The sequence below is a fragment of the Condylura cristata genome, unplaced genomic scaffold (genome assembly GCF_000260355.1).
Source record: "Condylura cristata isolate star-nosed mole 26May11 unplaced genomic scaffold, ConCri1.0 scaffold00021, whole genome shotgun sequence".
NCBI classification, from domain to species: Eukaryota; Metazoa; Chordata; class Mammalia; order Eulipotyphla; family Talpidae; genus Condylura; species Condylura cristata.
Window position 1 is genome coordinate 6,329,121 of NW_004567122.1, and position 15,415 is coordinate 6,344,535.

Below are 15,415 nucleotides of genomic sequence, written 5' to 3' on the forward strand. Positions count from 1 at the left end.
ACTTGGTGAAGTGGCCCGCAAATGTTCAGTTAAGGTTACAAAATTCCTGGCCAGCGATTTGATGACATCTCCCCTTCCCTAAAGTGGGAGCCAGTCCCCAAGTCCCCAAGCTATGCTCTTCTCTCAGTCTTTGCATAGAGCTTTATCCATTTATATTTCCATCTTTTTTTTTTCAATGAGTGCTGTATTGGTATAGAAATAAGATATTTCACTTGACGTCACTTCTGATTTCCTTCTTTGTATTTCACTTTATCCAGTCCTCTGTGCTAAAGTATCTATTCTGTTGCAGCCGCACCTCTCCATGTCTTGACCGTGACAACAGCAGGTGAACGACTGTGTAATTCCTTCTCTGAACATGCGCCTACCCTGTTCCTTTCCCACCACCCCCTGCCTCTTTCCTGCTTCAGGATGCTTTAGTGTGAAGATACCTAGCCAAACAGCTAGAATGATGCCCTTTCAACCATGGCCATCACTGAGTTCCCCTTTCTCTACGATGGAGGGAAAGTGGGTGTTTTTTATTTTTGTTGGAAATTATGTGGGTGGGCCTTGGCCAGAACTACTATCGACTTACTGTGAAAATCTCCTTCCATCATGGGTTTCCAAATCTCAGCTTCTTTTGTGAGGAAAAAAGGCCAGGTTAGCTGGCAAATGCTATTCCCAACCATTCTATGTTGGGCTATTTTAAAGTTAATAGTGAAGGTTATCATTTTAAATGTCATATAGCAGGAGGGTGGGGTTTAACCTTCTAGGTGCGACAGGCCAAAACTTTAATAGCGCATTTCCTCACTAGTCTTACCCTTTGAATGCAACCTTTTGCTAGTTTGGAAAGCATGCTAGAGAGTGATTCTACTCAGTGCTCTAAAAATATCCATCATTCTGTGTTGTGTAGAGAGAGCTGTTTTTAAAGGGCCCTTCAAATGGCTGATCGTGCAGTTGTTAATGGACAGTCATCCATCATGACCCTCCACTGATCAGTCTGCCAATAAGGCCAGAATGATTTCCACTGTTAAAAACTTTTATAACCACCCTTTTTGTGAATACACATGAGTAGATCATGCTTCTAGACATGACATTCTGACTGATAAATAGCTGTTTGGAGCTTTTAACTGATTGGAGTCACCATCTTCAAAATTCTTTCCTTCGGTTATTCAGTTTAAGGAGCCGGGAGGGTTAGCAGTAATTGAGAGAATGATAGGGAGGAGGAACCACGGTGTGGTTTTCCTCACAGGACCCGTGTCAGACTTAATTTGAGCCCTCTTGCTAAGTATGTGTCAACCACTGAAGCACCCTGACCTGTGTTTCCATAATCTTTCACGCAATAACTAACTCTGAATGCTGCGAGCTCCTGCCCATCCCCACCCCATGGTCCTGGATGAATTAGAAGTGAACCTCAGGGTTAGTAACTTCTGGGGTGCAGGATGTACTCCTCAGCAGCCCAGAGCCGTTCTCTCTGCTGTCTCCTCTGAAGCATGCTCCTGTCTAGCTAATCAAATCGCGTCTTTTACTCAAGTCATCGGCATAACAAGGATGGGTTGCTTCTGCTTTTACACTTTTTAAATTGTGATAACATTGCATCTCACAATTTAGAAAACCTCGATATGAAATTTGCATGATGGCTAAATTTCACTGGGAGAGTAAAATATGCAATTAAAGCCCAACATGTCACGTGATATCTTTTGTCTGTGAAGTCGCCAGTGAGTGTTCAGTGCAGTGTGCGTATACATTGTCTGCAAAACTGCTCATTGACCCTGTAATCGTTTAGCAAGAATAATATTCACCTTTTGGCATAGTAGTAGTTTTCCAATTAGGAATTCTTCCAGAGCAGCTAGAGAGCAACACTTAAAGAGATGTTCTAATCTGGCTAACAGTAAACAGTAGACAGGCTGTAACACTGAAAGGCGCCTTAGACTTGATTTCTTTGAAATCTCTCACTTTCATGGATGAGAAAGCTGAAACCTGGAGACAGAAAGTGACTTACCTGACAAAGACAGATCTAGATACAGAACAGACATAGGCCTGGGAAAAACATGGTGGTTGCTGCAGCCTCCTGCACTTTGATAATGACAGTTTTATCTTCCTTGAATGGTAAAGTTGAAAAAGGTAATGAAAATTTCATCATCACATTAAAAGTTCTGGGTTCGTTGTCAACACTCAGTAATTGTCAGTATCTCAATATCTCTCTCTCTCTCCCTCCCACTCCCTCTCTCAAAAAAACTGATGGCAGTACCATTGGTTTAAAACACTGCATGTGACTAAGGTGTAAAAGTCACACCTGATCTTCAGGTGTATGTCTCTGTACCTATCACTTCCACAGTTCTGTTTTTAAGGTTTGTTATTGGTTTTGTCTGATCCTTTGTGTTTCTCTACATTCACCTGTAAGTGTTTTCTTTTAAGTTATTATGTTTTTCTATAATTTTATGACATTCAAAATGTAAATCTCAGAGGGTGTAAGAAAAGGAAAATGTGGGGACAGTAAATGAACCTTGTCATGACTTAAAGTCCTACGCTTTCCCCACACACATTAATCCTCACTATTCCCACTAGTGATGAGAGGATTTCCCCTCTCTGACAGATGAGGCTCAGTGTGAAGGCCCCCAGGGCGCCTTCCATCCATATTTACTGGGATTTCTAACTCAGCTGCTTTCATCTCCCAATGCTTACAAGCATAATCTTACCGTTTTTAAGTTATAAGCATTTTTTTTGAGGTATCCGAACTGTAAAATTAGTTTATAATACTCATTATTATTCAGAGATTTGCTTTTTAATCTTCTGAAAACATGAGAAAGCCAAGTGAACTGAGCTTATGATCCAGAAAGCCCAACCTCCTCTGTCTCCCTCTGTCCTCACTGCGGTATCAAAAATTCTCTCCTGCAACGACTTTTAATTTTGAAATTGTTATGTATATATCTCGGAGAACTATCTAGTAATTCTACTACCTGTCCAAATAGTGACACTTTCGATAGTCTGGTACTTTTAATGAACATATGCAAATGTTTACTCAATTTTATGTTCTGCCACAATGGGATGTACAGACTAGCACTTGAAGTTGATTTAAAAGACTTCTCATCTGCCCCTAGGTATAAACCTGGATCATTGTTTCTCCCATTCCATCTTATTGAAGGAAAAGACTTCTTAGAGTAAACAATTCTATAAATTCAGCTTTTTATTATTTGTTCTATCACCCTGAGTCTTATTTGCTTCAAGTATTTTCTTGCTCGATTTATAAGCCTTTGTATTCATTTTGACTGTTAACATGTATCTTTTCCAACTCTTCAGCTTCTAACTTGACATCTTCCCGTGTTTCTTCTCTCTCCTCCTTCTCTCTTGCTAAAGTAAAGTGTGTTACTGTTTTTGAGTCTGTACCTGTTCCTTTAGATACTTGGTGAAGACTTAGAGGCTTGTTTTCTTTGGAAATTTAATTTTAATTTTCTTTGGATTGTGCATATTGGCACCTTAATTTTTCCAGTGTGCAGGACGGAAGTGTCAGCATTCAAATCCAAAGACACCGAGAATTGAATTTGTCCACTTGCAGCTTCAGGCCTTCGTTCCTTTATTTTGACTTTCCAGTCTTCTTTTCTTATATAGTTTTCACTCAGTCCACAATTATTTATTTTGATAAATATAAACTCTTGGTTTTTGCTTACACCCATTTCCTAGGGAAATAATCATATTGGGTGTCTTATTTGGGAGCCGGAAAGGGCCTGTAGAAGAATATTTTACATTAACCAGAATCCTTCCCCAATTACTTTGCTATTTTATGAGCTGAAACAACTGAGTACATTGATTTGAGCCACCAGTTGTCCAGAGACCAAAGACTTAAATTGCTTCCTACTGTGGCTTTTCCCTCTCATTATTAGACACAAACAAATACAACATCTTACACTTACCGTTCTCACTTTTCCACTCATTTAGTTACTCCGCATTGTTTATCAGCTACCTGCCATGGGCTCTGTGCACACTGTACTGGCCCTGGAGGACCCAGAAAGAAGCTCAGAGCTCAAGGTCAATTGTTATGACACCTCCAGTCTCCTGTATGTAGGAGTAATTCATGTCTCCGTGGCCAGTGGATTCAGCAGTGCCACGAGAGCGAAACTGCGGAGCTTAGACTCTGAGCTTCTTAGCGGCAGCCACTGGGTATTTCCTGGGGTGTTGAATCCCAGTATCCTGGCATCCCAGTTCCCAGCAGGGCCTCTGACTTTTAGTGGGAGAGTAACAAACCCTGCAGGAGAAGGAACACGGACGATGAAGAAAACGAGGGCAAAAAGAATAACACCAAAAGCATAGTCACTGACACACAATCAGAGAAAGTCGTCAAGCACAGCTACTCACACATGGTTACAGCCAGGAACGTAGCTCCTTCCATTCACTTCTCAGCCAATGCTGCAGGAGGAGGTACCTGGTTTCCCAGATGGAGATACTATATATCACCCCTCACTGAACCAAATGTAGTGGGAAAATAATCGCATGTAAAGGATTATGGAAACCCCTGAAATGCCTTCCACAGGGACCCATGGTATTGAGGACTGAGAATACCAGGCAGATGAATTATGGTAATACTGTATCAGCTTGAGTCCCTGCCCTGCTCACCAAAGGTGATCGCAATCAAAAAATAAACAAGTAAAATCTGAGAAGTATTAATCACTACTAAGTCAGAAATATTACAAGGAGTTTGGAAGCAGCATTGGTTGACATCTAAATCAGTTCTTTTCCATTTTTAGTAACAAACAACATAAACAACACATCCCATGTCATAATACATGGAAAGGCACATAAGCCTTTATGTTTATGTAGGAGTGTTACCAGTTCCTTCATTCTTTCAAGCAGTAGCTTGAAAAGAAAGAGTTGAAGGAATTCATACGTAAAGATTGGTAATAAGAAAAGCAGCCGTTGTTTTCTCATTGTGTTTTTGATAAAGAGCAGAAACATCCACACTGCAGCACTAACTGTGGGTTCCGTTCCCCACCCCCCAGACTACACACTTAGGAGGGCTGGGTGTGAGTACTAGGTCAAGGCTGGCTCCTGCATGTGGAGAAGGGACCCCTGAGACTCTCCTGGTGGTCTCCTGCATGACTGCTTCGGACAGGCCTTCTGGGCTCCTTTGCACCCATTACCAGCAACAAGATTTCTGTGTAACAGCAAGCTTAATGACGTTCCGTGTCCTCCTTTGACGAAGATGCTAAGCTCCTTTTTCTTCACATGTCTGACCATAACATAAGTGTATTGTGTTTCTCTCCCATAACTTACCTTGATGGGATACCTTTCTAATGTCCCCATGTTGTTGTGGAGGCAACATCTAGGTGTGGTGAATCTGGTCTAGCTGTGCCGGACCCATCATCCACCTACCTGTTCCTGTTTTTTGTGCACAGGTCTTGCAAATGTAATGACAGCTGGGGAAGAGGGTGATATAGGATGTGTGTAAGGGTGCACACGCTGTTTGTGTCTGTGTGTGTGTGAGCAACAGTCGGATGGGCCGGTATAATTTTTGCTTCTTGACAAGGGGCAGCCTCAGAGATTTTACTAAATGTTACAACTAATAGAATAAAAAAACTCAAACCAGGATCTGCTGAGACCATCCAGAGGGCACAGCTTCCAAGTAAAGACACAGCTTTTGCCTTGGCACTTGCAGGAAGTTCCCTGGATGCCAGAGTTCTTTTTTTCATTGTTATCTAGGGGGATCTGTCGTTGTTATCTAGGGAGATCTGTCTCCTCTAAATCTGCCCTCATTGTTAAGTGTCCTCTCGCCTACAGTAAAGCTCCATTCTAACTCAAAAAAATAAATCATGAGCGGTGACTCTCTGCTGTCAGCTTGCTGTGTGTGGAGGTAATCACAGCTGACAGGCACGCTTAGGTCACGTGAGCCCAGGATTCAGAACATAGACTGGAGGGGACGTCTCTCGCACCTTGTCTTCTGTCCCCTCCCATCTCTATTTCCACCGCCATGGTAGAGCAGAGAGAGTCTTATGAAAGCAAAAAATCGCTTCTCCCACTAGTAAATTGGTTCAATCCAAAGAATTGCATTATTTTGTTTTCCTTTAGAATACAGTCAGTTGAAAGTCTATATCCTGGCTAAGATGATTTTGGAGCAGGACGCTTAACTGCCCTTTTCTTGTTTTTAATACCATAGAATTATATTAAAATGAGCAACGAAAATGTAATTTTGAAAAATCGAGTTTCTTGGAGAAACTACTTTTTCCTCTCTGCTCTATCCTGATAGTATTGCTCTATGTGGATTGTTTAGGGCACATACAGAAGGAAGCAGAAGTCATCGCATCTATCACAAAAGCAGATTCATCAGTTTTCCTTAGCTAGTTTTATTTCACTTTCTAAGTCAGTGGAACAGTTTTAGTGTTTACTCAGCATCACCCTTGTCAATAAAAATTAGAACTCTTCAATAGCGGGGATCAAAACACAACCACTAAAGCAATAACGCAGATGGAAAGTAAAGATGTTGGCATAAAGTAAGATAACTTTGGAAGACGAAATTTTGCCACCACATGTATACATGAAAGCTATTTGGAGAACAAAGCAGTATGGGGAGAAAGTGACTTGATAAAGCTTGTCTGTCTCTGATATTGCTAAACATGGCTAATCTTCTATTTTGATTTGTAGTTTCCTGGTTAGTTTTATGGTGGATGCCCGAGGGGGCGCGATGCGAGGATGCAGGCACAACGGGCTCCGTATCATTATCCCCCCCCGGAAATGTACAGCCCCGACCCGAGTCACCTGCCGGCTGGTCAAACGCCATAGGCTGGCGACTATGCCTCCGATGGTGGAAGGAGAGGGCCTGGCCAGTCGCCTGATCGAAGTTGGACCTTCTGGGGCTCAGTTCCTTGGGTAAGGGCTTCTGATAAACCTCCCAGTTAGTCACCAGCGCGCGTGTGTCCTCTACATTACTAGGACGGATGGAAAAAGGTACGTCCACACAGGTTTGGGGAGAAGATTGGCCCCTGTGAGATTTTTTTTTGAAACGTCAGAGGTCGCTGACTCGACTCACGTGTCTCTTACTCGGAGGCATGGTGAGAAACCTTCAAGATCATCATTATTCTTTTCTCTGGATTTAATCATAGCTGCTTGACTTTTAGTGTGGATAATCACGTTTAAGCCGATGGTAGGTATTTTGTATTTCGCATCCGATAACCGAAGTGGTCAAGTCATAAAGGAATACTACTACTTGGTTCCAAACACCATTTCCAATTCTCCTGAGGTTATGAGACAGTTGATATCTTCACTTTGGGAAAAGGTATTGCCTTTTCTAGACGGTCCCCAAATTTACTCTCTGTGTTTTTTTTTTTTTTTTTTTTCTGTTGTCAAAATTGCTACTTTGAGTCTGCAGAGGGCACACGCTGTCCAGTATCACTCTGGTCGGTTTTCCTTGAAATGACAAGACTCACCTCCCTCGTGCTCATTTTAGCAGTTTTGAGCAGAAATGAGCATTTCTTCTTTCTTCTGTTTGTTTGTATGGCTGCTATCACATGAAGTGGTACACATGCCAAGAAACGAATAGCTTCCGGTGAAACCTGGCAAAAGGATGAAGTTTTGGAGGGGACAAGTTTCAAAATACTTTGAAACAAAACACTTGTCTTTAAGTCTTGTCGGTGCAAGTCTTTGCAACTCAAAAACTTGGAGAAACTCCTCTAACTCGTGAACTGTTTGGCTTTGCCAGTGTCCTCCCTGGGAGAGAATGCCTCTCTTTCGAACTCAGGAAACATTCAAAAGCCCTGTGACTTGGAGCAATCTGCTGGCCGTTTGCTCCAAATTATTTTTTTTCGCAGCTGAAAAGACAGCCTTGTCTGTATGTCTCAACCGTAGAGTCCCACCCCCACCACGTCCTCCTGTCAGACAAACAAGAAATTTACTAGGGGCCCGTGAAGTTCTGGGTGGCATCAGAAAATGCAGTCTGGCTGAGTGATGCCCCTCCGATGCCTTCACGTGTCCTACCCACATGACACCGTGCACAGCCATAGTTTGCCTCCCCAAGCTCAGGAAGTTTCAGGCTTTCACTCGACCTCCCACCTGCCGAGGAATACCCATGAAAGCATCCGGCCCTCTCCAGAGTCTATGTTTTCATGATATTCCCCACGGCGTTGCTCCTGTGGAGCATTTTTGTTTTGTTTTTCTTTGTCGGCTCATGCCCTGGCGGTGAACCTCAGTAGGGGACACATTGACGCCTCCGAGCCCGCCTTCCACGCGCCTCCATTGTACACTCTGGGTCTGGCTTCTTCGCTCTTTGTGACCAATGGAGGGGCAGAACCCAATGCAGTGTGAAAGCAAACGTGACCCTGTTGAGCAGCTGGTGGCGCTGGGGTTCTGTGGAAACAATTCCTGAAGCTTACTTATGTTCTTTCTTTCACTGCTGCTTTGGATGTACTCAGTAAACTTCATCTGCCAACGGCCCCTCCCCCACTTAATGAGGGAGAAAGCTTGGTCAGCCGCATCCTTCAGCTGGGGCCTCCTGGAACCAAATTCCTTGGGTAGGAGTGACTTAAAACAAATTGATGGCTGCTAGCCCCATTCTTCTCCTCCTTCTGCAATATGATTTCTCTTTTTGTCATTGTCCCCATGACATGTCCCTCTGTATGATTTAAACTCTGTATGACCTATCTCTAGTGGACCATTGCTGACCCCTGTGGTATGTGACTTTTATTTTTGAGTGATGTTTGATATCTTTCCCCTTAAAGTGCTGTGACCTTCATTTTCGTTGACGCATGAGATCTGCCTAGTTGTCCTCCGTGCTAGTGATGATGTTGTGACAATAGATTTGGAGTCTGTATCAAAGCAACCTGGACTCAAAAATCCAAAGCCTCTGTTCATTTTGAGCTGGAATGCGACCCGAAAATAGCAGGGCCGTGCATGTTCCAGAACCTGAGTTTAATAGGCATTGGGCGCAGCGGGAATGCCGGCCCCGGGCGTCTGCCCAAGGCCACGCTGTGCCCAATGCCTATTGATTCCTTGAATGAAGAAAACACAAGCCCAAACCCGAGTGCATGACTCTCGTTCCCAAGTAGTCGACTTTTCTGACATCTCCTCATTGACAGCACATCAGAGTCTGCCACCTCTGAGCCATTCTGCCTTCTAACCCACGTCGTCATCTTGCACCTTGTAGAACTGGCACAAATCATACACATGCATGCCCATTTCTTTTGGTTAAATGTGTCAGACTTACATTGATCAAAGGAGAAGTTCCAGAATGCCACATGCACTCACAGGGAAACGACATTTGGCTTATGGTAGCAGCATGTCCCAAGGACTGGCCCCCCTGGTGAGGCAGAGGGCTCCCGAGGACGGTCCACTATGCCCCTGTCCCCAGAAAGAGACGCATTCCAGGTCACTTTGCCACAGACAGAGTCACGGTGCTTGTCATGCGGGTGGTGAGCTTCCGTGCACACTAAATGTCCCGCGTTACCGTGTCAGGCCCGTGATTGTGGAGATCCCACACTTTGCCGCCCTTCGCGGGAAGGAGAGGGAGCTGGTGATTCTGCGCAGTGAGAATGGGGACAGCTGGAAAGAGCACTACTGCGAATACACCGAAGAGGAACTGAACGAGATCCTCAACGGCATGGACGAAGGTACTTCCTGGTCAGGCGGCTGAAAGGGTCTTAAAAGTGAAGTGTGCAAACGATGCATGTGTGTGAGGAAGTCGGGGGTTGCGTGTGTGTGCGTGTGTGTCTCCCTGGCTTATCACCACACCGAGGATTCTGCTGTTCAGTTCTGAAGAGCTGCAGTGCCTGTATCTTTGCCTAAGTCCTTCCCGTGTGACCACATGAGTGAACTACACAATCAGGACAAGTCCTTTGCCTGCATGCCAGGAGCTTGCCAAACCTGTGCAGAGATGATGGTCACCCAGGGTCTCCTACCGCTGCTTCTCAGTCCTCAGGAGACTCTGGCCAGGCTTACCCTGTTCAAGAAGTGGAGGAGAGGAAATAAATAGATGGAGATGTAGCTCTCCTAGATGTTTTTTCTAAGCATGCAGGAAAGATCCAAATGAATGCAATACTTCGCTGCATCTACCTGTTAGACCTCATGCACCTTTGGCCTGTGGTCAGGTTCAGGACATCTCTCCTGAACTGCTTACCTGTGCTTCACGCTGCCATGTGCCTGGCACCACGGCCTCACAGAACTCAGCTGGGGACCCGCTGCACAGCCTTCCACAGACGTAAAAAGCTGGTTTTAAAGTCAGAGCACTGTGGCTTCATATTGTGTTTGCACATGCCTTCCTTATAAGTGTGTGCTCACACAGGGGTGCTGTCTTCTGTCTCATGTGAGCGAGTTCTTGCACTCAGTCTTTGCTGAAACCTTCTACACCTAGTTAAGAGCACACAGTTATTGCTCCTGCTTTTGCTATGACTGGGAAATGGTTCCTCAAGATGAACAACTTTCTGTCATCACCTCCAGGCATTTGGAGATCCCGTTAATTTACATTTTGTACATTTTAATCCAGTCTGGTTATGGTGTAGTCTATAAAGCACCTTTCACCCCGGCCTCCTCCTGCTAATGTGTTCAGTGAGTTCACAGGCTCTGGACAGTGTTGACGTCCTGCTTTGCCGGTCACCGATCGTCTCTCCTCTGCACCGTGACTGACACACAGCTGGCAGGCGGCAGGCCACACACACACAGACCTGACCCTCCCAACACAGAGTTTATTTCAGCTTGGGTAGGGCCAGGTTACTTCTTAAAGTGGTACTAAACTGCCTTTTGGGGTAACTGATAACTTGCAAAGAAAAGGAGGCCGTAAGCGATTTCCTCTCCATCCCAGGAGCCAAGGACAGAGCAGGTGACGTCCGCGCGGGGCTGCCCCTCCCGCACTCTCATTCATACGGGCCCCGCCACTCCCCATCTGGAGCTCTGTGCTTTTTCCATGCCCTGAGACAATCTAACTTCCACTGAGCAAGACCATTTGCAAACTGAATGCTGGCAGATGTTGAAAGATAGCATTTTTTTTTTTTTCTGAATAGCCTTTTTCAAGATCCCTGGTTTTTTGTTTGTTTGTTTGTTTTTAAAAGATTTTATTTATTCACACAGGAACTGGGGCAGACTAGAGGTGTGGGAGTGAGAAGACTCAGCAGAGACAGAGTGAGGAATAGAACAGGCAGGTCTAGTGAAATACACTGCTGAGGGGGGCAGCGAGCGAGACAGGAGAGGTCTGCTGTGCCATGTGGGTCAGCTCCCTGGCTGGGGTCGAACTTTTGCTGCAGTGGGTACCCATGGCTTCATAGTGCTGTGCTTCAATCCATTATGCCACTAGGGATGGACCTCCAGTTTCCTGTTTTGTAAAGATGTGTGTTATGCTGTTAAGTGTGTTCGCCTTTCACTCTGCCCATGAGTTTGCTAGAATGCTTTCAGGAGGCGCTCCTTCCTATGTGAAGATGGCTCGTTTGTTGTCTCAGTCCTGGATAGCCCCGAGGACCTGGAGAAGAAGCGAATCTGTCGCATCATCACCCGGGACTTCCCACAGTACTTCGCGGTGGTGTCTCGCATCAAACAGGACAGCAACCTGATCGGCCCAGAGGGCGGGGTGCTGAGCAGCACGGTGGTGCCACAGGTGCAGGCCGTCTTCCCGGAGGGGGCACTTACCAAGCGGATCCGAGTGGGCCTGCAGGTATGCCCATCAGTGGGGGTGTCCCAGCCCGGATTTCATCCCAGTGATACCAGCTTTCAAAGGGGAAATAAATATGGAAAGCTGTATGGAGTTTCCCTCAGACTACTAAAAATCAAGCTACCATGCGACCCAACAGTTCTACTCCTAGGGATCTACCCAAAGGACACAAAACAATGATTCAAAAAGATACATGCACCCCTGTGTTTGTTGCAGCGCTGTTTACAATAGGAAAAACCTGGAAACAACCCAAATGCCCAAAATTAAATGATTGGGTCAGGAAGATGTGTGTGTGTGTATGTGTGTGTGTGTGTGTACACACAGATACGTATATACACACACATACATATATATATATACACACACATACACATACATACACTATGGAATATTACTCAGCAATCAAGAAGACCAATGCATGCCATTCACAGCAACATGGATAGAGCTGGAAGGGATCATACTCAGTGAAATAAGTCAGAAGGAAAAAGAAAAAAAAAATGGATGGTTTCACTTATAGGGTAAATTTAGGATAAATAAGACATAGGGAAAAAATAACACAAAACAAAACAAAAACCAACAGACAGTTATAAACTGGAAACATGCTGCAGGGGAGGGGAAGAGAGAGGAATTGGAAGGAAGGAGGGAGGGAGCACAGAGGACTGTGATGATGGTGCATAGGCGAATTGGGGGAGGAAATTCTACGGGGTTTACACCTGGGGTGGGGGGAATAATCAGTGTTTTAAAATAAAGAATGATGGAAAATATATATAAGTAAATAAAGAAGCAAAGGGAAATTAAAGGGCTCAAGAATCATGATTCCTGGAGGAGAAAAAAACTGCCGTCCAAAATTGCTAGTGTAGCATCAGCATCCGAAATGATTTATGAAAATATAAGCAATGTGTGGAAGTAGGACGCTGGACATGCCATGCCATGCTAGCCTGTTTATTGTAATATGCTTTCCATTCTCTGTAAAGGCTCAACCTATGCACAGTGAGCTGGTGAAGAAGATTCTAGGCAACAAAGCTACCTTCAGCCCTATTGTCACTTTGGAACCCAGAAGGAGGAAATTCCACAAGCCAATCACCATGACCATCCCTGTCCCCAAAGCTTCCAGTGACGTCATGTTGAATGGTTTTGGGGGAGAGGCGCCCACCTTACGATTACTATGCAGCATCACTGGTGAGTCACGTGGCCGAGTCAGTGGGGCAGTCAGAAGGAAACAGCGTTGTCCATATGAAATGTTACCTTCCCCATAAGGTACCTGCAGGGTTACATGCATTTAGTCAGGCAAACAATTCCTTACGGACGTCTCCGGGAAAGGAAGAGAACTAGCTTGTGCTAATATATATAGCCCTTATCCTGCACTACAGATATTTCATATGTGTTTTCATTTTCATCTTTATAGTCGCACTGTAAGTTTAAACACCATTTTACTAAAAAGAGAGATCAGTATTTAGAGAAATTCTGTCAGTTGCACAGGATGAGACCACAGGCATGTGGCAGACTTGGGTTTGAACCCAATGCTGTATACCCCAGTGCCCAGAATTTTTAAGCCTTCTCTGAGGACACCATCTAATAGCTGCGGGGGAATAAAGAACATCGTGAATAACTATCTACGAGTTCAAGCCCATCTTCTCTGTATGCCAATTGGTTGTGTCTCTACAATTGGTCTGTTGGAGCTGACTTTGGAAAAATGAAGTAAAGCTACTTAAGGATTAAATGAAATGTTGGTCTTTTCAACTGGAGATGGTAAAAGTTTTCAAACAATTAGCTAACTCCTGAAAGATATGCCTAGCATGATGGTAATGTCTGCCCAATATTTGTTATCACAAATGAGGAGAAGTTAAAAAAATCCATACAAACAAATAGTGTTACAGCTGTCGATTTGATGGATTTCCTCATTTAACAATAACTGTAGAATATTGGTACTCAGTATACACTTTTTGTCAGTAGAAATAATTACCCCTTGTTGTTTAGGTATCAATAGAATGATTTTTCACCTTACCATCATTTTTCCAGAAATGTCCATCCCTATTTATTCTCTTTCTGATGTTCTTTTCTTACTAATTTTTCTTCCTAAATGTATGATAGCGAATCACTGAGACCTTACCCCATACATTTAACCATGTGACAGAATTTAAAGATCCTTGGCCTAAATGAATGTAGGAGGAGTCTCAGGCTTCTTTTATGATATTTTTGCAGTTGCTTATTCCTGATTACTATTACCATTTCTGGGTATCTCTGATACATTTTTGCTCTACATGTATATAATTAACCAAATGTTAATTATGGAAGAGAAACAAGGAAGATTATATACAACAAGTAGGTTTTAGTCATTTTGTTTTCAGTTTGTTGTTTTCGTTTTCAAGGAGTGGGATTACAGCCAGAGCCATAAAGACTTTATTTTACAACCCAAAGCCTGAGTTTTGCCGTATTTTTTTCCACTTTCATATTATTTCAGGTGGAACCACCCCGGCTCAGTGGGAAGATATTACAGGAACTACGCCATTAACATTTGTCAATGAATGTGTTTCCTTTACAACCAATGTGTCTGCCAGGTACGGAGTCACAGCACACAAAAGCTCAGAGTTATTTGTCTTCCACCAAAAATATGTCCTTGATTTTAGTCCTTATACCCTTTTTTATTTTTTATTTTTTTTAAATTATTTGCTTTTGTGTAGATGCACTGGGGTGCAGGCCAGAGGTATGGGGGTGAGAGGATTCACCAAAGACAAGAGTAGGGAGCAGAACAGGCAGATCGATGAAGTACACTGCTGAGGGGAGCAGCAGGTGAGACAGGAGCATCTTGCTGGGCCATATGGGTCAGCTCCCCGGTTGGGGATTAAACTCAGACATTCGTGGTGGTAACACTAAGACTTAACTCCTAGGCCACCAGGGAGGCCCAACAGCCTGAACTTTGCAGCAGAATAATAATGAAAACATAGCTCACCCTAACCTGCTTCAGAGCCTTAGCGGTTATAGTGGCTCTGATGATCATACCATATTTAACAATTACCCATGTACACATCCTTGAACAGCTGAAGCTATCATTTTATTTCACATGTACATGCTAACTCAATCCCTGTATTAAAATTAATGGTCCTTAATGGACGGGTATGTATTTTCCTATGCACTACGTTGGCTTGCTAGAACCATTTTGTGACTTAATTCAGAAAAAAGATTATGAGCAATGAGTCAGGGGAAGATGGATCTGTGATCTCAAAGCCAGAAGATATGTAATAAACCTTTCTTTGGAAGTGAGTGCACAGGAAATAAGAAAATGGCCTTCCTGCAGGGCTCCACTTACTCGGAGACATGATCGTTCTTTGGGCCTGGGGTAGGGGTGGAAACTCAAGGATTTTGAGGAAGGTTTGGTGATGCTACTATAGTGAGTAATATGAAACCTAAGGAGCAAATTCCCACTCAATGTCACAGACTTAGCTGACACTAGACCATAAATGAGTCAATGTCGGAAACCCTGTAATACCGTCTCTGCATTATATTCCACGATACTTAGGAGTTGTAGAACAGAAGCCAAAGTTTATACAACATTTGGGCTGATTTAACCTGTGTTCAGCAGTTTCTCTATAAACAGCTTCATCTAAAGTATTTTCACTGCAAACATTTTCGCCTCGAAGCTAGTTGGCAGCGAGGCAGTTTTGCTGTAAAACAGAAAAGAATTAACTAGTTGAGAGTTTGGTTTCATTTCTCCACTGCTTGAATAAGAAATCAAGTCCTAGCAACCTGCTATGTCATCATTTTCTAGTACATTAGTATGCCACCTGGATTCACACTCTGAGACACAGCCAGTAACTTTGGTCA

At 43.8% G+C, this 15,415-nt stretch overlaps 1 protein-coding gene across 25 annotated transcripts in view; it reads left to right on the forward strand.

Moving 5' to 3' along the window:
* ANK2 (ankyrin 2, neuronal) overlaps positions 1-15,415 on the forward strand; it is a 493,620-nt gene that overhangs the window by 438,891 nt on the left and 39,314 nt on the right. For 15 of the 25 annotated variants that reach the window (XM_012727793.1, XM_012727798.1, XM_012727802.1 and 12 more), the window contains 7 exons: positions 290-325; positions 6,610-6,834; positions 8,373-8,471; positions 9,412-9,566; positions 11,385-11,596; positions 12,568-12,772; positions 14,055-14,151. In XM_012727793.1, the coding sequence (XP_012583247.1) occupies positions 290-325; positions 6,610-6,834; positions 8,373-8,471; positions 9,412-9,566; positions 11,385-11,596; positions 12,568-12,772; positions 14,055-14,151 (1,029 nt within the window). The remainder of the gene's footprint in view (positions 1-289; positions 326-6,609; positions 6,835-8,372; positions 8,472-9,411; positions 9,567-11,384; positions 11,597-12,567; positions 12,773-14,054; positions 14,152-15,415) is intronic. The other 10 variants (XM_012727801.1, XM_012727791.1, XM_012727792.1 and 7 more) reach the window with 3 other exon arrangements.